Raw genomic sequence first — 27,336 nt, 5'->3', positions numbered from 1 at the left:
CCCCACATTCCTCTGGGTGTGTGTAGGACCTCTCTTCTTCCTCCTCCTCGTCTTCCTCCTCCTCCGCCACGTTGCTGAATCAGACTCAGCTGAGTTGAAACCAATCGGTTCCCATCTTCTTTGGTTCTGAAGAGTGAGGGAGACTCCTCTGGTTGTATAGAAGTCTGTCAAAGCTGCATTCTCTCTCCTGACCACCAGGGGGCGACTCCTCTGGTTGTATAGAAGTCCATGCTTCATGTGTTAGAGTTGCATTCTCTCTCCTGACCACCAGCGGGCGACTCCTCTGGTTGTATAGAAGTCTATGCTTCATGTGTTGCGTTCTCTCTCCTGACCACCAGGGGGCGACTCCTGTGGTTGTATAGAAGTCTATGCTTCATGTGTTGCGTTCTCTCTCCTGACCCAGTGTCGCTAACTTTCCGTTAGCTCCAGAAACAGCGTCCCTGCAGCTCATGAATGTGGAGATGAATCATGATGTTTTGAAATAAAACATGATATAAATCTGCGAAGGTCTCGTTCAGGAGAGATGTTTTGCTGCGCTGTTGACAACTGGAATTATCACGCGTCAAAATGTCCGACTTCCCGACCTCCCAGAGTTCTCCAGGAGCACCAAACAGAACGTAAACAAGCGACGCGTCCGTGAGGGACTGATGTTTAATTCTCTCAGAAGGGAAGCCTGCACTTATTTTTCATGGATTTTCTTTTCACGTCTTACTAAATAACCGCAGAGACGATAACTTCTAACGAAACGACAACGTACTTCGACATCAATCTGCAACATGAAGTTGACGCCTCACAAGGCGATCGCAGATTTTTGATCTTTTAAATGAAAGTGTCTTTAATCTCGTCTGCGTCTTATCTGGACAGCAGACGCCTGCAGTAAACACAAGCTCCTCCAGAGTGTTTGACTGCGAGCTGGAGAGATAAATACAACACAGGCAGCTCTGATAGAACGTCCTGGTGCGGTACGATGTTTACGGTACATTTCTAGGAGTCAGAGACTTTGTTTAGAGGATTGTTTGTTCTGTTGGGAACGAAGATCATGCAACGAGATCCAGCTTTCTGCATCCAGGCGTCATCAGTGTTGCTGTTGCACACGAGGACATCATGAAATACTCTTCAGTGAAGAAACGCATCATTGAAGCGCACTTTAAAATAATTAAATAAATACCAACTTCATCGTTTGAGCTTCACAAAAACTCAATAAGAAGCTGAAGCTGATCCTGGTCATTCACCTCTCACCCTCCTGCACACGAGGAACAAGGTCTTACTTATTTCTGACAAGAGATGCTAACATAATGCTAACACAAGACATGCTAACAGACAGCTAACACAAGAGATGCTAACAGACAGCTAACACAAGAGATGCTAACAGACAGCTAACACAAGAGATGCTAACAGAAAGCTAACACAAGAGATGCTAACAGAAAGCTAACACAAGAGTTGCAGCTGCGTTTTGATGGGAATTCAAGCCTTGAATTCTTTGGAAGATGCTTCACTTTACTGGTCCTTAATTTCCTCTTAACTTCCAGTAAAGAAGGAAGTAATGATGGCCGTCAGGACAAAGCTCTTCAGCTCTTCAGCTCTTCAGCTCTTGAGGTCGTTGTGTCGAGTTTATAAGCTTCTGTTGGTTTTCAGAGGAAAAAGCGATAAATCCTTAACGACTGGAAAAACTAACCGAGGCCATTTAAAAGCAGGAAAACGTTCATTGTTTAACTTTAATCCCAGCAGATGTTGCATTATCAGATTATCTGCTGACTGAAAGGTTGAGATAGCAACCAGTAAGAACGCTTCACTCCAGTAGAATCCTTCCAGCTGCATTTCCTAGCGTGGACTTTGAACCGAGCGTTGGAGCCCTGAAGTCACACGTCCATAAAGCAGCAAAGGCAGCTGAAGACGTCCAGCTGAAGCTCAACAGGACTAGTTATTTATTTTGTTTAGGATGTTTTGTTGTTGGGGTTTAATCCCAAAGTGATAATAAAAGCTACACATCCTGTTGAAAGCATGAGGCCGATGTGTGAACCCAGAGCCTGATGCGAGTCTGAGATTTACAGACTGGAAAGAGTTCAGGACGCGCTCATCGGATCCACCGGCGCAGATGATCCATGAACCGTAAACCAGCTACCAGATATTTACGAGTCTCGCTCCTGAGGACTCGACCACCTGCAGCTTCCAGACGTCTCAGATGTGACTCGCCGCCCGACTCGGACCATGAACGACTGTTTCCTGCTTGTAATGACTTTCCACTACGAGGTGACGCCATCCAACGAGTGAGGAGGCTCCAGCTTCTTCCTGCCGGCGTCTGACGCCAGAAGATGAAGCAGCGTGTCGTCCTGACGACATGTTGGACCAGCACCGAAGAACCTCGCTAGACTTTAAGCTGCACACACATTCCTACGAAGCGTCGGGATGAACACACACAGCTGGATGACTTAACGTTGTTACATCAGGTTGTTACGTCAGGTTGTTACGTCAGGTTGTTACGTCAGGTTGTTACGTCAGGTTGTTACGTCAGGTTGTTACATCAGGTTGTTACGTCAGGTTGTTACATCAGGTTGTTACGTCAGGTTGTTACGTCAGGTTGTTACGTCAGGTTGTTACGTCAGGTTGTTACGTCAGGTTGTTACGTCAGGTTGTTACGTCAGGTTGTGACGTTGCAATGTCCTCGTTCCTTACATTGTTACGTTGTTTTGTTGTTGAGTTACATTGTTGCATTGTTGGGTTCCGTTGTTACATTGTGTTGTTACATTGCGTTGTTACATTGTGTTGTTACATTGCGTTGTTACATTGTGTTGTTACATTGTGTTGTTACATTGCGTTGTTACATTGCGTTGTTACATTGCGTTGTTACATTGTGTTGTTACATTGCGTTGTTACATTGCGTTGTTACATTGCGTTGTTACATTGCGTTGTTACATTGCGTTGTTACATTGCGTTGTTACATTGCGTTGTTACATTGCGTTGTTACATTGCGTTGTTACATTGCGTTGTTACATTGCGTTGTTACATTGCGTTGTTACATTGTGTTGTTACATTGTGTTGTTACATTGCGTTGTTACATTGTGTTGTTACATTGTGTTGTTACATTGTGTTGTTACATTGCGTTGTTACATTGCGTTGTTACATTGCGTTGTTACATTGTGTTGTTACATTGTGTTGTTACATCACCTCGTTCTTTACGCTGTTCTGTCACATTGTTACGATGTTGCATGTCAACGTTACGTTACCTCGTTACTTACATTGTTACGTTGTTTTGTTGCAATGTTACGATGTTGCGTTGTTGCGTTGCGTTGTTGTTACTTCAGGCGGCTTCTTTACGCTGTTGTGTTACACAGTTGTGTTATATCTTTACTTTGCATGGTTACGTGATATTAAAAGAACTTTTTCAGGAGACTTCCTCGTGCTCAGCGATGTGCTTCACTGCTGCTGAAGGCAGAATATTGTAAAACCCTTGAAGATGAACGCTGGTAACTTTTTGTACTAAAATGCTTCTCACATGTTTCCATGTCGTGGAGAGTTTATGTGAAGAACTCTCAAAGAACAGATTCTCAGTGAATGACTCGTCACTCACAGCTGTTTATGACGTGAATGAGCTCAGTCGTCTTTTAACACAAACCATCATCTTTTATTGAACCGTAACACATTACATATTTTATTTACTGCCGGAGTCTTTCTCTCCTTCCTCACGAGGCGCTCTGTGTTTCTGACCGGCATCGATGAGGAAGCTCCAAAACGTCTCGGGAAAAGTTTCCACGTTTTGAGGGGAATAAAGTCGCGAGGAGAATGAAACAAATGAGGTGTCAGCAGTATCACTGTGAGTCATGAATGTGTGACGTTCCTGGTTGTGCAGCGTGGAGTTCAGCAGCAACACAACCAGAGGAACCTGAAGCTGTGACCTCAGAGGAACTCTCAGTCATTAGAACAGGATAACATGAAGGAGCTTTTACTGCCGCCTGCAGGGACTCACGCCGGTTCTTCTCCTCCAGCAGAACAGGCGAATCTCTTTCACAGATTATGGACGGCAGTAAATTTAACACGTGTATTTTAATACTTAAAAGCAGTCGGGGGGAAAAAAAGTTAATGTAGCTCAACTGGAAAGTATCCAAACACCTCAAGCGCTCGTTAAAACGTTCATAAAAAGAGCTGCGATCAAACCAGACAGGGAGGAGGAGTTCTCCTGTGAGAACACGCTGACGGTGACAGAGTGAATGCACCGCATGTTGACGGTGACAGAGTGAATGCACCGCATGTTGACGGTGACAGAGTGAATGCACGGCATGTTGACGTGACAGAGTGAATGCACCGCATGTTGACGGTGACAGAGTGAATACACGGCATGTTGACGTGACAGAGTGAATGCACGGCATGTTGACGTGACAGAGTGAATGCACCGCATGTTGACGGTGACAGAGTGAATACACGGCATGTTGACGTGACAGAGTGAATGCACCGCATGTTGACGGTGACAGAGTGAATGCACCGCATGTTGACGGTGACAGAGTGAATACACGGCATGTTGATGGTGACAGAGTGAATGCACGGCATGTTGACGGTGACAGAGTGAATACACGGCATGTTGACGGTGACAGAGTGAATGCACGGCATGTTGACGGTGACAGAGTGAATGCACGGCATGTTGACGGTGACAGAGTGAATGCACGGCATGTTGACGTGACAGAGTGAATACACGGCATGTTGATGGTGACAGAGTGAATGCACGGCAGCAACACGCAGTGATTGAGATGAACGACTTAACTTCCATGTGATAACTTGCAGGTGAGGAGAGTAAAACATGCTGAAGCAGACGTGAACACATGAGTCCGGTTGATGTCTCTATAGAACCGAGCGGTCCTACGATGTTCTCTACAGAACGTGGAAAGGTTCTGCAGAACCTCGTGGAGACCTTTTCAACATCATTTTGTATGGATCATTTCATCACTGAGCTCCAGAAGAACAATCTAGATTCTGGAGAACCAAACAGATGCTTGAAGGAGGAGGAGCTTCGTTTCCAGAGTTTACCTGAAGAACTTTTATTCCATCGCTCACGTCGTTTATGAAACACACGACCGGCCCGCTGGTCTGAGATCAGATTCATCTGCTGGCAGCGGCGCGACAATAACATAACGGTTCTGCCGGATGAGGCGAAAAACTCACTGTTTTGCAACGTTTTTTTTTGTTGATGTTCACACTTTTGTGGGACTTACACAACAACTAGTGGTCATTTCAATAAATGGTGGAAAATAGTAACTGTTTTCACGGAGTAAAGCCCGGGAAAAGGCCACGCCCCCTTTCTGCAGCGAAAAAGCGAATGAGGCGAATTTACCAGATAAAGTCCAGCGAGTAAACTCAGATGAAGCGCTCGGTGTGAACGCAGCTAGCAGGATCGTTTCTACACCTGCAGGTGAAGCGTGAGCGCGCTCAATCCCTTCCACAGGCGGCGCATGAGGTCACCTGCTGCCTGCATGGAAACAGATGGTGTCATCGCTCCATCGAGCTCAGAGAGTTCTGCAGCGACTCAAACACCACACGGTTTAACCCTGGAGAGACCACGAGGTTCAACTCTGCAGCAGACGTGATCCGATGTGATTTAACTGGCCAATAAAAGAAGAAACCCAAAGCAATGAAAGAGCAGATCCGACCGGCAGAGTGAGTTCCTCCAGTTTCAACGTCTCTCAGGACGAATGAACTCTGTGGATGTCTGAAACACAAAGTGGAGGAAGACCTGCTCAGCGGTGACGGAGCAACGTCGAAGCTCAGGCCCGGGATCTATTTTATTGCTGCACCTTGTCGGCAATGACACGTCATCACGTCACAGCTGTTGTTGTTGTTTTAGGTTTGTCTGCGTTCGGTCTTGAACTCTGGCAGCGAGTCTGCAGGAAGAGGCTGAAACATCAGAGCGTTGAGTTTATAATCCAAGTGAGGGAAAGTACGTCGCTCCGTCCATCAAATCAAAGCCACACATTGGAAATGATCCATTCGAGATGTTCCTCACCCTCCTTTAACGGCGCCGTGTCAAATGTCTTTATTGTGTTTCCTGTGTGCGTCCTCGACTTAAAGGACGCTTCAGGTGCTTTGTCTCCTACGATCAGCTGAGAGGAAGCGAGCGGCGAGCAGACGGAGGATTTGATCGTTAGCGATGAACGAACACGAAGAGCAGACGAGAGGGAAGAGAAAGAAAAGAGTTTTGATTGTTACGGTTTTTAGGAAAACATAAATCATGCGACCGCATTGCTAACGCTAGCACACGCGTGCTAAGCTAACAGCTTGTATACGGTGTGAAGTTGAACTGCTGTTTCATGGAGCGTTGCAGGGTTGCAAGTTCACAGCAACCCGTTAAAATATAGAACCTGTAAAAGAATAAATCAAAGCAACATGTTCTTCATTGTCAGGACTGATGTTTAGCTCGTGAAAGTAGAATCTAATGTGAACATGAAGCATGTTGGAGCAAATAAACAGTTTGATCCTTTAAGGACATCAGAGCTAGAAGCTAGACGTTGACAGAAGGCTCGTGCAGACACAATCACATCGTTTCCATTGCAGTAACTCCAACATGAAGGTGACTCTGCAGCCACTTCTCAGATGTTTACGTCTTCTCTCCCTCCAGACATCCTGAAGCTGCTTTTCCCTGCAAGAGGTCTTCGTCCAGAGGAAGAGGAGACATCAACAGAGCCTCCGCTGCCGCGCTCGTCCATCTTTACGGTCAAAATATTCTGAGGAAACATGAACGAGAAAGAGATTTCTGTTCTGGTTTCATGCACATGGAGAATCGTTAATGTTCTGTGAGATCTCAACGAACCGCTTTACATCTGAGACATGAAGAGAAGTGTGAAGAGACTTCACTGCAGTTACATTCATGCAACACAGTGTGAAGGTGTGAACTGACTCCTCTGTGACTGTGAGCGGTTCACACGCAGGAGACACTGAAGATGCTCTCTTTAGTGGGTGGAGCCAAAACTACCAATGAATCCTGACACGTCTAACATCGACTTCTATACAACCAGAGGAGTCGCCCCCTGGTGGTCAGGAGAGAGAATGCAGCTTTAACACATGAAGCATAGACTTCTATACAACCAGATGAGTCGCCCCCTGGTGGTCAGGAGAGAGAATGCAGCTTTAACACATGAAGCATAGACTTCTATACAACCAGAGGAGTCGCCCCCTGGTGGTCAGGAGAGAGAATGCAGCTTTAACACATGAAGCATAGACTTCTATACAACCAGAGGAGTCGCCCCCTGGTGGTCAGGAGAGAGAATGCAGCTTTAACACATGAAGCATAGACTTCTATACAACCAGAGGAGTCTCCCCCTGGTGGTCAGGAGAGAGAATGCAGCTTTAACACATGAAGCATAGACTTCTATACAACCAGAGGAGTCTCCCCCTGGTGGTCAGGAGAGAGAATGCAGCTTTAACACATGAAGCATAGACTTCTATACAACCAGAGGAGTCTCCCCCTGGTGGTCAGGAGAGAGAATGCAGCTTCAACACATGAAGCATAGACTTCTATACAACCAGAGGAGTCGCCCCCTGGTGGTCAGGAGAGAGAATGCAGCTTTAACACATGAAGCATAGACTTCTATACAACCAGAGGAGTCTCCCCCTGGTGGTCAGGAGAGAGAATGCAGCTTTAACACATGAAGCATAGACTTCTATACAACCAGAGGAGTCTCCCCCTGGTGGTCAGGAGAGAGAATGCAGCTTCAACACATGAAGCATAGACTTCACTCTTCACTCACCAGAAGTTTGACAATAACTTTTTCTCTTCAGATGCTTCTGGTCTTACAAAATAAAAGCCCTACTGGTCTTAGAAGGTGACTCACCAAGCAGAAAGCCAAGTAGACCAAAAGCATTCAGCTGTTACTTCAGTGCAGCTTTTCATCACTGACAGGAAATGTGTTTTGTCTCCATTAAATCATCTTAAAACTTAAAACCATTTCTGGTGATTTATAACCAAACTCGGTCCAATAAGTGATCTTCGCTCTAGAAGCTGCCAGCTGGTCGGCGCGTGGCTTTTCCAGAGAAAACAAACTGTAGAGGCGATCGCATCCCGAGCGGCTCGGTGGTCGGGTCCGGGTTTCATTCAAACCCTCGGCGATGACATCACAGCCAGCTCAGTTTCTCTTGGCCCGGTTCGAGGCAGAGGAGGTCTGAGGTTACAGATTCAGCGCTCCACACGAGGCCAACTCTCACGAACACGCAGCTGTCGGCCGGACGGATTGTCGATGTTATCCGACAGTTTGTTGTGTCTGAATTAGATCATCATGCGTCGTGTCTCTGAATCACCCTCAACCATCTTTATTTCAAAACCAAAGGTTTCCAGAGATGTTTAAATACCTCGAGCCAGACCACAAAACACAAGAGAATATTTTCCATCTGTTGTGTGTTTGAATGTTCTGCATCTTAAAGCCGTGACGCGTTCTCGCCGTACTGTACGACTGGTTTGCCCCCTAGTGGCCGAAAGGACTAACACGTCATGTTCTGCATGGAGGGGTCTCTAATCAAAGTAATGTAGCATGGCGACGTGGTGGAGCAGCGTGGCATCATGGGAGTTGTTGTTTTCACTGAAATCATCAGGATTCCTTCAGTGCTTTTACCTCACAAACTACTGGAGAGACCAGGGATCGAACCGGCAACCTTTCAGCCACAGCTCAGACATTTAAAAAAAAAAAGATATTCTTCTCATGAGCATATTGGTGCCTGCAAAAGAACTAGACTACAAAAGACCCCAAAAGACCCCAGAAGAGCACCAAGACCCAAAAGACCGCAAAATAACCCAAATCCCTGCAGCTCGGCCTGTCTGAATCTATGAACACATTAAAACACTCACGCAGTGAAGAAGCCGCTCGGCTTACAGTCAAAATCTGCTCTTCTTCAAAGTGCGTTGTTCTCTGCTTGACTCTCTTTTTTCCATCTTGGAAATACACATGAAGAAAATAAGAAAACTCTTATTATCGCCTTTTAATCTGCTGGGTTTATGTGAGGTTTGCGTGTTTTTAAGGACATTTTCTCCAGCGTGAACTTCTTTTCCACGTCGCCTGTAGCCGTCACCTCTCCGGCTGTGTGACAGAACTAAATATACAACCAGCGTGAGGCCGCATGCGTGTGTGTGAAGCCTCCAGCGAGTCCACATTTCCCTCATTAGCGTGCAGCGAGCGGCCATCTGCCTCCCATTAGCACGCAGCCAGACCCCGCTGAGACATGGGAAAGTCTCTATAAAACTGTTCGCTCAAGTTTCCCCGTCGGTACCTGCGCTGTCATGGAAAGTTGTCGAACCGGAGACGTTTTTCTTTCCCTGGGCGAGACTGACCCCTACAGGTAGAGCCGGGAACGGCAGAGGGTCAAAGGCGAGAAACTGTGAACAATAAAACATGCAAAGATAAGTGAGGCTTTTGCTCCTGGAAGAGTCGCTTTTAAACATGTCACCTGATGTTTAAAGAGGTGCAGGTCCCGTTCCCATCATGCAAGACGGGGAGGAAGTGAAGAGATGAGAGTTCACAAGCTGTGTTTATTAAACACAAAGGTGAACAAAAAAGGACTGCACATAAATTACATGTACAATACACGAGTATTAAAGGTCACGGTGTTAAAAAGTCCTATTTAGATTAATTTAAATGGGACAAATTTGGTTTTATTATAGATAAGGAGGGATAATTCTTTGAAGTTCTGTGCCGTTCGGTTTCCACCAGATGCTGCCGGTGAGGAGAAGCTGCGCCTCCGCTCTGGATCCTCAGGGGCCCCGAGCAGGAGCCCTGAGGCTCTAACTGCCAGGAACTCTTTTCAAAGGAGAACTTCTCAGGACCTCCTAAGAACACAATAAGTCACCAAGCTACATGGATTCTAAAAACCTTTCTGAACTTTTCTAAAAACTTCCCTTTTCTAAAAACTTTACAAAAAAACATCCTTTTTTAAAATTTTATTCTAAAAGATTTTATAGAAAAACAAAGCAACAAGCAAACTGTGTTGAGACTCACGTCGACATACAAGCAAACCAAGGATGTCATGTTCAGTCCTTTAATTCACTTTTACTGCAGAAATGTGAGCGTGAAGCATTGAGGTGTTGTTCTGGTGCTTCCATCCATTTTCTGCCGCTTATCCGGGGTCGGGTCGCGGTGGCAGCACCCAGCAGACCGACCCAGGCTTCCCTCTCACCCGCAACATTTTCCAGCTCGTTCTGGGGGACCCCGAGACGTTCCCAGGCCAGCCGGGAGATATAATCCCTCCAGCGTGTCCTGGGTCTTCCCCGGGGCCTCTTCCCAGTTGGACGTGCCTGGAAAACCTCTAATGGGAGGCGTCCAGGAGGCATCCGGACTAGATCCAGAGAACCATGGCCTCAGATTTGGAGGCGCTAACTCTCATCCCTGCCGCTTCGCACTCGGCTGCAAAACGCCCCAGCGAATGCTGGAGGTCACGGTCCGAGGAAGCAAACAGGACCACATCATCTGCAAACAGCAGAGAGGCGATCCCGAGGCCCCCGAACCGGATTTCCTCCGCCCCCCGGCTGCGCCTAGAAATCCTGTCCATGAAGGTCACAAACAGGACCGGTGATAAAGGGCAGCCCTGGCGGAGGCCAACACCCACCGGGAACGTGTCTGACTTAATACCGAGGATACAGACACAACTCCTACTGCAGGCGTATAGAGACCGAATAGCCCGTGCCAACGGATCCGGCACCCCGTACTCCTGCAGCACCCCGCACAAAACCCCCCGAGGGACCCGGTCGAAAGCCTTCTCCAAGTCCACAAAGCACATGTAGACTGGTTGGGCAAACTCCCAAGACCCCTCCAGTAGTCCCGCAAGGGTAAAGAGCTGGTCCACTGTTCCACGACCGGGACAGAATCCACACTGCTCCTCTTGAATCCGAGGTTCAACAAGCGGTCGGAGCCTCCTTTCCAGCACCCTGGCATAAGCTTTTCCTGGGAGGCTGAGCAGTGTGATACCACGATAGTTCGAGCATGAAGGTGGTCATGTAAACTGACCTGAGGTCAGCCAGCAGGTGAGAATCCTACCAGAGGAATCTGGACATGTTGCATCATCAGGATCACTTTGATCACTTTGGTTAATTGTTCATCAGAGTGACGGCCAGTGGGAAGAAGCTGTTCCTGTATCTGGTGGTTTTGGGCGTTCAGTGCTCTGTAGTGCCCCCCAGAGGAGAGGAGATGGAACAGCTTGTGCCCACCAGGGTGTGAGGGGTCTGCAGTGATCTGTCCAGCCCTCTTCCTGGCCCTGGAGGTGAACAAGTCCAGGATGGACTGCGGCTGTCAGGCTGCTGTGACGGCAAATTTGACCCTACGCGCTGTTCAGTCTTGTTAAGGTGAAATTGTGAATATTGTAAAACCAGAACTTGTCTATGAAATCATGTATTTCCTGCGCAGAGAAGAGGCAGCGTTACAGAGTCACTAAAGAGTCTTCCCAAGGATGCACTGAAGAGTGACAATTCTCATTGATTCATACACAGGAGGACAGCCGGGGTTATAAGAACAAAGGAGCACGCTGTCTCAGGGGGTAATAAGAACAAGAGGACTTGATCATGCAAAAGAAACTTGGTGGTCACAACCGAAGAGGTCCAGAGTTTGATGCGTTATAATAAATTGGTTTTAATGTCAATTTCAATGAGGGTACACTTTACAATTTCAACTGAAGGTGTCTGAGCTTCTGCTTCCTCACACACATTTTTAAATGATAAAAACTAAACAGTGACCCGACACAACGTTTACCAATTAATATTTCCTGTCATCCCTTGTTAGTTATTAATTTCTATATCCCTCTTATGCAAGTTACACGTAGACAATCTTTATTCTAAAGGGCAAGTCACAATAAATTATTACAACTCTACAATCAGCTAAGGGCAAAAGGTCTTCTTCCTAACCTTGAATTCATGACCTGTCCACACAAGTCATTGATTACTTGATACCAGGTCCAGGGAATGCTATTGCATTTGTATGTGACAGCTGCAGGAGAGAAGATGATAATAGAAAAGAGAAGAACAGAAAGAGAGAATTCAACTAACAATACATAACATGTGCATGACACTGCACAACCAGCTGAGCTCACAGTAGACAACCAACAAACAATTTGGGCACTTTAACCAGCTCAGCTGTGCAATATAAATACATGTTATTCTGTCTGTATATATAATATTGTTAATGTGCATTCTTTACTGTTTTTTTTCCTGTTTTCCTGTTCATTTATATTACTTGTTTTTTATTAAACATTTTATTTTACTATGTCTCTTGTGTCGACTTTAGCCATTTGCTGCTTTAATCCTGCAAATGTCGCCACTGCGGGACCAATTAAGGAATATCTGATCTAAGCCAATCATTCACTTTGGACTTTCTGACGTCACACAGATTTATTTAACACTTTGACTGAAGAGATGAGGGCGTGACGGCGTCCTCAACGGACACAGACAGCAGCACTGACAGGAGGACGAGCAGCTGCTTCTCTCCAGAGGTTCCTCCACACATGAAGGTGGTCATGTAAACTGACCTGAGGTCAGCCAGCAGGTGAGAATCCTACCAGAGGAATCTGGACATGTTGCATCATCAGGATCACTTTGATCACTTTGTATTCTTCCTCTCTTTAACTTGGTGGTTCTCAAACTTTTTTTGACATGCCCCGCTTTGGAGGAACCTACCTGGTAGGTTAGCAAAGCTACCAGGTAGATTCTACTCGCAGGCTTTTCTGCTGTTTTGGTTTTGGCAAAACAACAAGAATCCGTGAGTCTCTAAGAATCTAAGAGTCGCGCACGCACAAGCGTAACCTGTAACCTGCTGTTTTATGTCTGTGTACTTTGTACTTTTGTTCTATGAAAAGTTATCATGAAGTTCATGGAGAGTGTTCGTCCTGAAACCACGAGGTAGCCGGTTCGATCCCTGGTCTCCCCATAGTTTGTATGTTGAAGTGTCCTTGAGCAAGACACTGAACCCCCAGCTCCTTCAGCCACTGGTTGGTTCACCTCAGGTGTGAGAAGGAGAGGAACCACAAGTCCTTTCTTCAGAGTCAGAGTCAGCTTTATTGTCCATGCGTGTTTACACATACATGGAATTTGACTCTGGTTACAGGTAGCGCTTCGCTCTTATATTTATACCCAAAATACAACAAACAAGATAAGTATAAAAAAGACATTGAAGACAACAGAGTAGTCAGAGTAGTGCAAGTGGTGCAGATGGAGGAGTCTGGGTAATTGTTCACCAGAGTGACGGCCAGTGGGAAGAAGCTGTTCCTGTAATTCAGGGGGGGGCAATTATTTTTTCCCAGGGGGCCGCATGAGGTACAGAAAATACTGTGGAAGGCCGGACCAACAGCCTGAACTCATTTATGTACTCTCCCCGACGGAGTTTGACAGGACTTCCCAGCATGCAGTTCCGTGGTATAATTTTATAAATATGAAACCATGACTTAAGTTCCTGTCCCTGACACATAAGTTGCTCCACTTAGGTAATCACAGACTGAAGCTGTAGTAAGTAAATGTTACTGTCTGTTAAAATGTTTGACAATGTGGCGCCATTTTGATGATATGTAAGTCAATTCTCATTGATTCATACACAGGAGGACAGCTGGGGTTATAAGAACAAAGGAGCACGCTGTCTCAGGGGGTAATAAGAACAAGAGGACTTGATCATGCAAAAGAAACTTGGTGGTCACAACCGAAGAGGTCCAGAGTTTGATGCGTTATAATAAATTGGTTTTAATGTCAATTTCAATGAGGGTGCACTTTACAATTTCAACTGAAGGTGTCTGAGCTTCTGCTTCCACACACACATTTTTAAATGATAAAAACTAAACAGTGACCCGACACGTTTACCAATTAATATTTCCTGTCATCCCTTGTTAGTTATTAATTTCTATATCCCTCTTATGCAATTTACACGTAGACAATCTTTATTCTAAAGGGCAAGTCACAATAAATTATTACAACTCTACAATCAGCTAAGGGCAAAAGGTCTTCTTCCTAACCTTGAATTCATGACCTGTCCACACAAGTCATTGATTACTTGATACCAGGTCCAGGGAATGCTATTGCATTTGTATGTGACAGCTGGTTTACTGGTTTTCTCCTGTTTTCCTGTTAATCAGGGTCCGAGCAACTAGAGCCACGACGAGGTAACGAGGTGCTCAGTGTTGCCAGATTGGTGATGAGAAGTATCGTACCAAAGGCTCAGAATGGTTGTATTTGGAGGATAATTATCCTGCATCTGGCAACCCTGATATCGGTCGACCAATGACAGCTCTCTCTACCGTCAGAGCTCGCGCAAGAAGAAGGATCATAAGATACCGTTTCAAAACTTGTAAGAGCGTAATAACTAGTTTGTGAAAGACCCAGAGAAACATAAATATCCAACGAGGCAAAATCCCGGATGTTTCTGGAATCCCTGCCGGACGCATTTGTTATGTCGCGAAAAGAGGACATGTCGGAAAAAAGAGGACGTCTGGTCACTATGTAAGCTAGAGTTAGCTTACTGTTCAGTTAGCTTACTGTTCAGTTAGCTTACTGTTCAGTTAGCTTACGTATCCCGACTGTGCAGACACGTCGGTATATGTATTTTTCGCCGTCCGTCACAAGTTCGTTGTCTGCTTTCACAAAATTATTGTTGTCGTTCATTTAAACCGCCATGCGCAGAGAGCCGGACGGTGCGGGAGAGCGAGCGAGAGGCCAATGTCTGCTGTCTTGGCCATTAGTTAATTTACTTATTTTTGTGTAGGTAATATGTTGTTAAATGTTTAAACTTAATTAAATTACCTATACAAGTAGTTATGTCTTATGTCTAGGTTTCTTATTATTATTATTCCGACGACTTTTATTTTTTTATTTTTCCACATTGGGCTACTTTTTGGGGAACTTGTCATACTCCAAAACTCACCAAATTTGGACCGCTTGTCAGGTCTAGTGAAAATAGCCTGATCTGATATAGGCGTAAAAAAAAAAAGTCTCTCTAGCGCCCCCTAGAAGTTGGACTGCTCCTCGCCCAGATTGTCAGATTGACTTGAAAAAATTCATAAATGTCCAGCTCCACCTGATCTACAAAAAAACCTCTGGACCCATAAAGTCCGCCTCCCAAAATTTTCCGCTGTGATAAAAACCTGTTGTAACTCCAATGCACATCATGCAATCAGCCCAAAACTCCTCATGGATGATGCCGGTCCAGGCCTGAGCACATGTACATGAAGACATGTTGTCAGAGCGCCACCTGCAGGCAAAATGCAATATGCCTATATATATATACATATGTGTGTGTGTGTGTGTGTGTATGTATATATATATATATATATATATATATATATATATATATATATATATATATATATATATATATATATATACATATATATATATATATATATAGGTATATATATAGGTATACATATATATATGAATTAATTAAAGCTGTAAGCGGGTCCTCGTGCTATCCGGCACGTCGAAGGGCGTCGGAGGGCGCTGAAGGGTCACAGTGCACATCCGGCCGAGAATGTGTGCCAGGTGGGCGATCCGCAGGCGTCCCCAACGTGTCGGATAGAGCGAGGACCCGCTCACAGCTGCTTGCAGCTTTAATTTATATTACTTATTTTTTATAAAACATTTTATTTTACTCTGTCTCTTGTGTCGACTTTAGCTGTTTGCTGCTTTAATCCTGCAAATGTCGCCACCAAAAAAGGAATATCTGATCTAAGCTAATCATTCACTTTGGACTTTCTGACGTCACACAGGTTTATGTTGGTCTCTGACTGAAGAGATGACGGCGTCCTCACGTCAAACACACACAGACAGCAGCACTGACACGAGGACGAGCAGCATCACACATTACAGGAGTTTGAATGTGAGGATTGTGAAACATAAAACAATATATTTTGCATCTTGACAGGAAGGGCAGATGGAGAAACCCGTTGTGGTCTTCCTTAAAACTTTGGATGATTTAGGAGCCGATGATTTTGAAAGATTCAAGTGGTTCCTGCAGCAGGAGGTCCTGGAAGGCTTCCCAGCAATCCCAAAGAGTCGACTGGAGGATGCAAACCGGATGAAAACTGTGGATCAGATGGTCCTGAACTACAGCATACACACTATTAAAGCCATCCGGATAGTTTTAAAGGAGATCGATCAGAATGATCTAGCGGCGAAGTTACCCAAACACATCAGAGAACCTGAAGGTAAGTCCGAAGGTATGAACATCAAAGTGTCATCTTACAACAAGGGCTCACAACAAACTCACTCGTATCTGTAATAGTATAGGAACACAAAGGCAGACAGTCCTGTGTTTGTTGCCTGTAATGTTTAAGATGAGCACACTGGAGTGACTGAGATACTGTTGGACGTCTTTAATTCCCTCTGAACTTAAGTAATAAACCTTCTGGTTATTTGGAGATCGCAGAGTTCATGGACACATGAAGCACAACATGTCGGTGGTTGTTAAATGATATTAAGTCATTTTATGAATCTATTCAGAGCCTTTAGTTACTAAATGAGATGAAGAGATTTCATTAATACAGAAATGTGTTAACTTAAGAGAAATTACTTTCATTCACTTACAACTCCTCATTGATTTTTTATCTTTGTTTTATTCACACAGAGATTCTTACTGAGTGCCGGCGTGAACTCAAGTCCAACCTGCAGAAGAAGTTCAAGCGTATGTCTGAGGGGATCCCTGAAGAAAGAAACCAAGCCCTCCTGAACCAGATCTTCACAGAGCTCTACATCACAGGCAGCGCAGAGGTCAGTGACGAACATGAGGTCAGACAGATTGAAACCGCGTCCAGGAAACCATACAGACCAGAAACCACCATCAGACGTGAAGACCTCTTTAAAGCCTCATCTGGACGAGAGGAACCAATCAGAACAGTGATGACAAAGGGAGTGGCCGGCATCGGGAAAACAGTCCTAACACAGAAGTTCACTCTGGACTGGGCTGAAGACAAAGCCAACCAGGACATCCAGCTCATGTTTCCCTTCACGTTCAGAGACCTGAATGTGCTGAAAGAGAAGAAGTTCAGCTTGGTGGAACTTGTTCATCACTTCTTCTCTGAAACCAAAGAAGCAGGAATCTGCAGGTTTGAAGAGTTCCCGGTTGTGTTCATCTTTGACGGTCTGGATGAGTGTCGACTTCCTCTGGACTTCCACAACAATGAGGTCCTGACTGATGTCACAGAGTCCACCTCAGTGGATGTGCTGCTGACTAACCTCATCAGGAGGAAGCTGCTTCCCTCTGCTCGCCTCTGGATAACCACACGACCTGCAGCAGCCAATCAGATCCCTCCTGACTGTGTTGACCTGGTGACAGAGGTCAGAGGGTTCACTGACCCACAGAAGAAGGACTACTTCAGGAAGAGGTTCAGAGATGAGGAGCAGGCCAGAAGGATCATCCCCCACATCGAGACCTCACGAAGCCTCCACATCATGTGCCACATCCCAGTCTTCTGCTGGATCACTGCTTCAGTTCTGGAGGACGTGTTGAAGACCACAGAGGGAGGAGAGCTGCCCAAGACCCTGACTGAGATGTACATCCACTTCCTGGTGGTTCAGATCAAAGTGAAGAATGTCAAGTATGATGGAGGAGCTGAGACAGACAGCAGGAAGATGACTGAGTCTCTGGGAAAATTGGCTTTTGATCAGCTGCAGAAAGGGAACCTGATCTTCTATGAATCCGACCTGACGAAGTGTGGCATCGATATCAGAGCAGCCTCAATGTACTCAGGAGTGTTCACACAGATCTTTAGAAAGGTGAAAGGAATGTACAAGGAGAAGGTGTTCTACTTCATCCATCTGAGTGTTCAGGAGTTTCTGGCTGCTCTTCATGTCCATCTGACCTTCATCAACTCTGGTGTCAACCTGCTGGCAGAAAAACAGCCAAGACCCCATTGGCCTAAAGTATTGAGAGCAAAACCTAAACTAAAACATCTCTACCAGAGTGCTGTGGACAAGGCCTTGCAGAGTCCTAATGGACACCTGGACTTGTTCCTCCGCTTCCTCCTGGGTCTTTCACTGGAGACCAACCAGAAACTCCTACGAGGTCTGCTGACACAGACAGGAAGTAGCTCACAGACCAATCAGGAAACAGCCCAGTACATCAAGAAGAAGATCAGTGAGGAAGCGTCTCCAGAGAAAAGCATCAACCTGTTCCACTGTCTGAATGAACTGAATGATGGTTCTCTAGTGGAGGAGATCCAACAGTTCATGAGGTCAGGGCATCTCTCCACAGGTCAACTGTCTCCTGCTCAGTGGTCAGCTCTGGTCTTCATCTTACTGTCATCAGGAAAAGATTTGGATTTTTTTGACCTGAATAAATTCACTGATTCAGAGGAGGCTCTTCTGAGGCTGATACCAGTGGTCAAAGCCTCCAACAAAGCTGTGTAGGTGGAGACATTTTGGACACATTAACATTACTACATGTGATATTTTACTTTACTTAAACATTTTGTTTGTATTAATCTCTTTTCCTCCTCTAGGCTGAGTGACAGTAACCTCTCAGAGAGAAGCTGTGGAGCTCTGTCCTCAGTCCTCAGCTCCCAGTCCTCTAGTCTGAAACAGCTGGACCTGAGTCACAACAAGCTGCATGACTCAGGAGTGAAGCTGCTGTCTGCTGGACTGGAGAGTCCACACTGTACACTGGAGACTCTCAGGTCAGGATCAGATGCTGGTGTTCCCAACATGTTGCTGTGGAGAATAATGTCTACTAGTGTCTCTATGATATGCTTTTGGACATAATGCTGTGAACTGAATGGGGAACTAGACACTATCCTGCAGGGATCAAAGTGTTGGAGGTCTTGTCCTACCAACATGAACATTCTTGGCCCTCCTGCTTTCAGGGAACCAGAACGCACAAGGAAGTTTGTTTTTCTATAGTACATATTTTGACTCAAATATATACTACATATTTAGTTTAAAAACAAACTGTTAATATTAATGTTTCATTTGAATACACCATGAAGCTCGGTCTGGAGTATGAAGTCATTCAGTCCCATTGTATCTCAGTCCCTCATGTTGATGAAAGTAGTGACAGACCACATTACTACTCAAAAAACGATAAAACAAAATTTGTTTTTTGACATTTATTAACATGTATCTACCATTTTTTTAAAATATATTTCACTGCTTTTGTGAACCTAAGACCTTTTGAAAAAAAAAAATATCATCACCAAAACCATTCGTCCACATGAGTAAAGTTATGTTTTCACAAGAGATGTGAAGAATTTCAAGAATCGAGAATACATTTTTCAGCTTTAGAGTCTTATTTTCTGTTTACACTTTTGCCTTATGACAATGTTGCCTCGTTATATAGAGAGCTGAGATTGTTAGATGTAACACATGGGTATGTATTACATATGCAAGTGCCTTTAAAAGCTGAATTTAAGAATTTATGTAAAATCGAGAAAATGACCTTCAGCTTCTACTGCACTGGAAGAACTCATTTAACTGGAATCAGGGTTTAAATGTGTTTACAGTGACATGATAGCCCCATGCCCCCCAAAGCCTGCTGCACCCATTATCAGACAAGAAAATTATAAAAAAAGGTCAAGTGACGTTTCCTACAATATCTCCGGAACCACAACGTTAATTAACTTCTTTTATATTACTAAAATACAGTAAAGACTTGTGGGAAGAGATCTATCAGAACAGAAAAATAAAAAAATACCAAGTTAAGCCAGGATGTCTCGTTTTTAAATGCGTCCAGTCCTGCAGTTACAAAGTGCTGTAACTCACTTCCTGGTCTGAATGTCGCGCGTCGCAGGTCTTAAGGCGGGATTTCTGCAGATTTTGAATACAGGCTTCAACCAATCAGGGCATGTTTAGGCATAAAGCGTCTAACTTTTCCATTTTTGAACCGGACCACTCAGTTTTTTGACTAAAATTGTTTGTAACAGGCCAAGGCTTTGTTTTATTGTGAATTTTCTTGCAGATTCCGGTTCTTTAGGTCATTATCTTTCAACTCTGTAGGTTGTTGTTTAGGCCTTTTAACGTGGAGTTGAAAACACTCGGAGCGGCCCGAAAACGCATTGTCGCAGAAAAAAAAATTAGGTCATGCTAAGTGTTCATAGTAATGTTTCAAATTTAATTATTTAAAAAAAAAAAAAATTACGACAAAATTCTGAAAAAAATGATATAAAATAACACAAGTATTATAACTCATATGGGGTTCATATCACGACTTAAACACAGACCTGCTGAATTCTCAAAACTCATGCCCCATACGGGGCACTTTGGGGCTCAAAAAATGTCTGTTTACAAAAGAAGAAGAAACCAAAATGAAAGCCACTCATGTGTATGATGAGAATAATGATTCATTGTATATCAATATAATAAACTGTGTGGTGTTTTGTGTGTTTGCAGTCTGGCAGGCTGTGAGATCACAGAGGAAGGCTGTTCTTCTCTGGTGTCAGCTCTGAAGTCAAACCCCTCCAGTCTGAAAGAACTGGATCTGAGTGGAAACAAGCTGCAGGAATCAGGAGTGAAGCTGCTGAGTGGTTTTCTGGAGAGTCCAGATTGTAGACTGGAGACTCTGAGGTGTGTTCACTGTCTGCTGCTAGTGTAGCACCTTCATGTTTAATCAATAACTCTATTGATTTATCTACGTATTGATCAGTGAAGTGTAACATTTTCTGGTGATATGTTCCACTTCACATCAGCTGCCTCGTTGTCTGCATGTCGTCCTCTACAACCATGACATGTACAACTTGTCTGGCTTCATGCTGGTGGATGGATTACTGAACAGGACTAAAGGGCCCAGACCCAGGGGCCTAGAGTGTCATGGCCCAAAGTGTTAGGGCCCAAAGTCTCAGGGCCCAAAGTGACAGGGCCCAAAGTGTCAGGGCCCAAAGTGACAGGGCCTAAAGTGTCAGGGCCTAAAGTGTCAGGGCCCAAAGTCTCAGCGCCAAAAGTGTCAGGGCCCAAAGTGTCAGGGCCCAAAGAGTCAGAGCCCAAAGACTCAGAGCCCAAAGTGACAGGGCCCAAAGTGTCAGGGCCCAGAGTGTCAGGGCCCAAAGAGTTAGGGCCCAAAGTGTCATGGCCCAAAGTGTCAGGGCCCAAAGACTCAGGGCCCAAAGTGACAGGGCCCAAAGTGTCATGGCCCAAAGAGTTAGGGCCCAAAGTGTCATGGCCCAAAGTGTCAGGGCCCAAAGACTCAGGGCCCAAAGTGACAGGGCCCAAAGTGTCAGGGCCCAAAGTGTCAGGGCCCAAAGAACCAGAGCCCAACGTGTCAGGACCAATAATACATTTTTTAAGAGCATTTGGCATTTTTTAAATAACTTTTTTTTTTACATGTTTTGATCTGCTCTGAATAATCTGGATCAATACTGATCAATACATTTAGTAACAGATGTCTAAAAGTTATAGAAAGCGTCATCATTTCACATCTTTAACAACCTGTTGTGCTCCAGGTTCATGTGAACATTTGCTGTGATGAGTTTGTCCTCAACGTTAATATGATATTGAAACAAGTCATGAACTCTCCTCCGTGAGCTGCTTCTACACGTCTGCTGCCAGCTGCAGGAAACCTTGTGAAGTGGAGTTCCACATTTACAACATGACACATCTCATGGATTATGCTTTTGGACATAATGCTGTGAACTGAATGGGAATCAGGATTTAAATGTGTTTAAGTGTCATGATTTTAACTAAATGTCTGTTCACAAAAGAAGAAGAAACCAAAATGAAAGCCACTCATGTGTATGATGAGAATAATGATTCATTGTGTATCAATATAATAAACTGTGTGTTGTTTTGTGTGTTTGCAGTCTGGCAGGCTGTGAGATCACAGAGGAAGGCTGTTCTTCTCTGGTGTCAGCTCTGAAGTCAAACCCCTCCAGTCTGAAAGAACTGGATCTGAGTGGAAACAAGCTGCAGGAATCAGGAGTGAAGCTGCTGAGTGGTTTTCTGGAGAGTCCAGATTGTAGACTGGAGAATCTGAGGTGTGTTCACTGTCTGCTGCTAGTGTAGCACCTTCATGTTTAATCAATAACTCTATTGATTTATCTACGTATTGATCAGTGAAGTGTAACATTTTCTGGTGATATGTTCCACTTCACATCAGCTGCCTCGTTGTCTGCATGTCGTCCTCTACAACCATGACATGTACAACTTGTCTGGCTTCATGCTGGTGGATGGATTACTGAACAGGACTAAAGGGCCCAGACCCAGGGGCCTAGAGTGTCATAGCCCAAAGTGTTAGGGCCCAAAGTCTCAGGGCCCAAAGTGACAGGGCCCAAAGTGTTAGGGCCCAAAGTCTCAGGGCCCAAAGTCTCAGGGCCCAAAGTGACAGGGCCCAAAGTCTCAGGGCCCAAAGTGTCAGTGCCCAAAGAGTCAGAGCCCAAAGTGACAGGGCCCAAAGTGACAGGGCCCAAAGTGTCAGGGCCCAAAGTGTCGGAGCCCAAAGTGTCAGGGCCCAAAGAGTTAGGGCCCAAAGTGTCATGGCCCAAACAGTCAGAGCCCAAAGTGACAGGGCCCAAAGTGTCACGGCCCAAAGTGCCATGGCCCAAAGTGACAGGGCCCAAAGTGACAGGGCCCAAAGAGTTAGGGCCCAAAGTGTCATGGCCCAAAGAGTCAAAGCCCAAAGTGACAGGGCCCAAAGAGTCAGGGCCCAAAGTGTCATGGCCCAAAGTGATAGGGCCCAAAGTGACAGGGCCCAAAGTGTCAGGGCCCAAAGTGTCATGGCCCAAAGTGTCATGGCCCAAAGTGACAGGGCCCAAAGAGTCAGGGCCTAAAGTGTTAGGGCCCAAAGTGACAGGGCCCAAAGTGACAGGGCCCAAAGAGTCAGGGCCTAAAGTGTTAGGGCCCAAAGTGATAGGGCCCAAAGTGACAGGGCCCAAAGTGTCAGGGCCCAAAGTGTCATGGCCCAAAGTGACAGGGCCCAAAGTGACAGGGCCCAAAGAGTCAGGGCCTAAAGTGTTAGGGCCCAAAGTGACAGGGCCCAAAGTGACAGGGCCCAAAGAGTCAGGGCCTAAAGTGTTAGGGCCCAAAGTGACAGGGCCCAAAGTGACAGGGCCCAAAGAGTCAGGGCCTAAAGTGTTAGGGCCCAAAGTGATAGGGCCCAAAGTGACAGGGCCCAAAGTGTCAGGGCCCAAAGTGTCATGGCCCAAAGTGACAGGGCCCAAAGTGACAGGGCCCAAAGAGTCAGGGCCTAAAGTGTTAGGGCCCAAAGTGACAGGGCCCAAAGTGACAGGGCCCAAAGAGTCAGGGCCTAAAGTGTTAGGGCCCAAAGTGACAGGGCCCAAAGTGACAGGGCCCAAAGAGTCAGGGCCTAAAGTGTTAGGGCCCCTGTCCTTTATCAACAAATTGTCATGATTTTAACTAAATGTCTGTTTACAAAAGAAGAAGAAACCAAAATGAAAGCCACTCATGTGTATGATGAGAATAATGATTCATTGTGTATCGATATAATAAACTGTGTGTTGTTTTGTGTGTTTGCAGTCTGGCAGGCTGTGAGATCACAGAGGAAGGCTGTTCTTCTCTGGCGTCAGCTCTGAAGTCAAACCCCTCCAGTCTGAAAGAACTGAATCTGAGTGGAAACAAGCTGCAGGAATCAGGAGTGAAGCTGCTGAGTGGTTTTCTGGAGAGTCCAGATTGTAGACTGGAGACTCTGAGGTGTGTTCACTGTCTGCTGCTAGTGTAGCACCTTCATGTTTAATCAATAACTCTATTGATTTATCTACGTATTGATCAGTGAAGTGTTACATGTTCCAGTACTATTGTGGAAAAACACCTGGAGGAATTGTTGGTAAGTGTTCAATTCCAAAAACCTTTGTGTGGTCTCGACCAAAGAGAAGAGGTCGGATTCTATGAGTTATAATAAAACACACTTCATAAAAAGTCGATGGTGATTCAGTAAAACATTCTCAGCTGAGGATGCACAGCTTCAGCATCCACAGACCATTTACAGTCTAACCTGCTAATAGTTCACTGTCTTTGCTTCCCCTAATGAACCCCGAACAACAAGTTCTGCATAGTCTTAGTTCTCTCAGTCACTGAGCCTACTGGCCTCTCATTGGTCCAGTGGTTCTCAAGATGTGGGGCACGACCCTCTAGTGAGGCGCAGAGCTATTATATGTGGGGCGCAAGGGGGGTGCAGATTCAGATTTAAATGTGTTTAAGTGACATGATTTTAACAAAATGTCCGTTTACAAAAGAAGAAGAAACCAAAATGAAAGCCACTCATGTTGATGATGAGAATAATGATTCATTGTGTATCGATATAATAAACTGTGTGTTGTTTTGTGTGTTTGCAGTCTGTCATGGTGTGAGATCACAGAGGAAGGCTGTTCTTCTCTGGCATCAGCTCTCAAGTCAAACCCCTCCAGTCTGAAAGAACTGAATCTGAGTGGAAACAAGCTGCAGGAATCAGACGTGAAGCTGCTGTCTGATCTTCTGGAGAGTCCAGATTGTAGTCTGAAGACTCTGAGGTCAGTAGAGGGTTCAGTCAGTCCACGCTGGTTTCAGCAGTATTGTACCAAACACAGATCCACAGGCTGCAGGATTAGAAGAGAGAGAGCAGTGGGCCAATCAGATGAGCCAGAAGCTCGTTGTGATGGTGTGTTTGAGTCCATGTGTTGTTGTTGTTCACGTCAACAGGAAGTGAAGCTGCATCAGCTGACGGCATCAGAGATGTTTAGAGACAGTGGTCCTCATTCATCAAACTGTCAAACTATTGATCATCTTTGTCTCAGCTGTGAGATCAGTCTGACTGAAGCTGCACATCACTGGCTCTCTCTGCATAGAACCAGCATTACGTTTAGTAACCTGATGCTTTACTGCTCAGTCTTTACCTCCATGCAGCCAATCATCAGTCACTAGTGCTGCTGTGTTCATGTTGAGGAAGTTCAGATATTGAAGGAAACCAAACTTCATCTCGTCTGCTTCATGACATCATCTGGAGCAAGACGCATGTCTGCTGCTTTACTGCAGCTGTAAGAACCCAAAATATGCAGATTCAGCTGTGATTTAATTACAATAAACAGATAAAAATGAAGCTGAAATAACTACATAAGGATGCAGATTCATGAAAAGTCTAAATTCATGTTTTGTTAGTTTTCTCCACAAGACGACAAGAAAACAACTTTTAAAATGTTAGTTTTCTAAATGGAGTCTGGATCGATGAATGCTAAGCTAAGCTAACGTTGTAGCCGCTCCATCAACACTCAAAATAATGTTATGAAGACGTAAATCCTGGACACTGGTTCTTCTTCTTCTTCCTCTTCCTCCTCCTCCTCCAGCTGGAAGTGACCAGCTGGGTCCAGGTGATCCAGAGAGCATCAGGAGGCTGGTCCAGCCCTCCAGCTGGTTTGGTTTAGTCTCTCCCAGCAGAAGACTTTTAAAGACTAAAGTCTGACCCCTCTCACACAAACAGACATTGGGCCTCATGTCACAGGTTCTCTCTTCTTCAGGCCGAGAACCTTTTGAAGTTCTCCTGGTTCTTTTTGTTTGTTCCTGTTTGTAAAATATGAACTGTGAACTATCTCAACGTTCCTCAGAGGATTAATTCCAGTCATGTAGTAGATCCACGAGCATCGACTGAAGGTCAGAAAGTTCATGTTCTGCATATCATTTTCTACAGATATTCATGTTCCCCAGAGGATGTCTTCATCCTGATGTTTGCACCCTCACTCTTTTCCTTCTGGGCCGGAACGACCTGAAAGTTTGAGTTATTTTTTAAATGACAACAAAGAAAAAAAACGTTCACGTCTGCTGCAGTGTCTTCTTTGATGAAACCAGTAGGGGGCGACGAAGATGGACGATCTGACAATTCTTTACACGTGTTGACTTTCTGACTGTGTGTGTGTGTGTGTGTGTGTGTGTGTGTGTGTGTGTGTGTGTGTGTGTGTGTGTGTGTGTGTGTGTGTCAGTAGGTGTGTATGTGTGTATGTGTGTAAATGTGTGTGTGTGTGTGTTGGTGCGGACGGGGTATGAGGACATTTAACCTGAACACATGCTTACTCTGTGAGGACACACTGTGTGTGTGTGTGTGTGTGTGTGTGTGTGTGTGTGTGTGTGTGTGTGTGTGTGTGTGTGTGTGTGTGTGTGTGTCTTCAGGACCTGAACCTGCATGCAGCCGTTGCTTCTCGTTGCTTTGTTCCGTGAGAAGAGATTCTTCAGTGAAGGCGGTTGCTGTGTTTCTTCCTTCCTCTGTGGAGTCTCTGTGTGATCACTGAGTCTCTGAACGTTCAGCAGAGTTCACGTTCTCACCGTCACCTTCGTCCGTAACGCCGGCTGCCGTTCATGACTTCAACAAACGCGGCGTCCTCGCCGGCTGCGGCTGCAGTTGAAGAGTCAGCAGACTCACCGATGAAGAGGAACTGGTGTCGCCCCCTGTGGACGGTTCACATGTATGTTGCTGTTTCTTATTGACCATTTGTTCAATAAAAATAAAGTTTAGTCCAAACTCAGTATGTTTGTATTGTTATAGTGTCGCCTCCGGTCACTTCACACATCAATGAATTAAACCTCGATGTGTGAAAGAAATGAGAAGTCAGAAACTTCAGAGAGGCGGAGCAGGAAGACAGTGATGATGTCATCAAGTCTTTGTTGTCTCCGTCCACTTCTTGACCCTCAAGCAGCCACTTCACTGTGTGTCTACATCCTCTATGTGTCGCCACAGAGCAGTTCACCGTCACCTCACCAGCGTCCTCGTGTTCAGTCACTGGTGAAGATGGAGACATTGAGAGAGGAAGAAGAGGAACTTCATCACCACCATCATCATCATCATCATCATCATCATCATCATCATAATGTTTCAGTATATTGTTCTGACCAGACAGTTTGAGGACATGATGATGTGAATACTCACTGGTGACAACAGACAGATCAACCACAGTATCTTGATGTCGTCCTGATCTGAACTGTCTGCAGTCATAAAGACCGATATCTTCATCAGCGACATTCTTTATAACCAGAGAACAGTCTGTCTGATTTATCTTTGGCTTCATCACTAATCTGCCCATCTGTAAACAGAAATACTTCTATCCTTGAATCATCAAAGTGCCACCAAGTAGCGTTACAGTTCTGTTGATCATCTATCAGACTGTCACAAGGCAAAGTGGCTTCATCTCCATCTCTGACAGTGAAGGAGAGATCACGTTGTCCTGTTGCTGCTGCTGAGAAGAAGAGAGAGGAAGAAAAAGAATAAAGAGAAATAAAAACATGAGTATTGACGTCAGAGTGAAGATCATTTTAGACACAACAACAGTGTGAGAATGTTCCTCATGGTTGGTTTCTAAGAGTTCATTAAACTCACTATTCACCTGGATGGGAAACAAACAGACTACTTGTCTGTCTCCTTTAAATGAAGGTGAGGTCATGAAGTAACATCACTGATATGAATAAAGAAGCTTCTTTAATGTCTCTGTCGTCATAAACACATTATATGT

At 45.1% G+C, this 27,336-nt stretch overlaps 1 protein-coding gene across 1 annotated transcript; it reads left to right on the top strand.

Moving 5' to 3' along the window:
• Window positions 1-16,471: 16,471 nt before the first annotated feature.
• Window positions 16,472-26,342, top strand: LOC137801340 (NLR family CARD domain-containing protein 3-like). Its single transcript, XM_068598729.1, has 7 exons — window positions 16,472-18,333; window positions 18,430-18,603; window positions 20,312-20,485; window positions 21,715-21,888; window positions 23,387-23,560; window positions 24,202-24,375; window positions 25,186-26,342. The coding sequence occupies exons 1-7, from the start codon at window positions 16,616-16,618 to the stop codon at window positions 25,193-25,195; spliced, it is 2,598 nt and encodes an 865-aa protein (XP_068454830.1). The 5' UTR covers window positions 16,472-16,615; the 3' UTR covers window positions 25,196-26,342.
• Window positions 26,343-27,336: the final 994 nt, after the last annotated feature.

Source organism: Clinocottus analis, unplaced genomic scaffold (assembly GCF_023055335.1).
Source record: "Clinocottus analis isolate CAN_PGR_092001 unplaced genomic scaffold, fCliAna1.0.p SCAF_40, whole genome shotgun sequence".
Taxonomy (NCBI): Eukaryota; Metazoa; Chordata; class Actinopteri; order Perciformes; family Cottidae; genus Clinocottus; species Clinocottus analis.
This window is presented reverse-complemented; position numbering and strand designations above follow the sequence as displayed.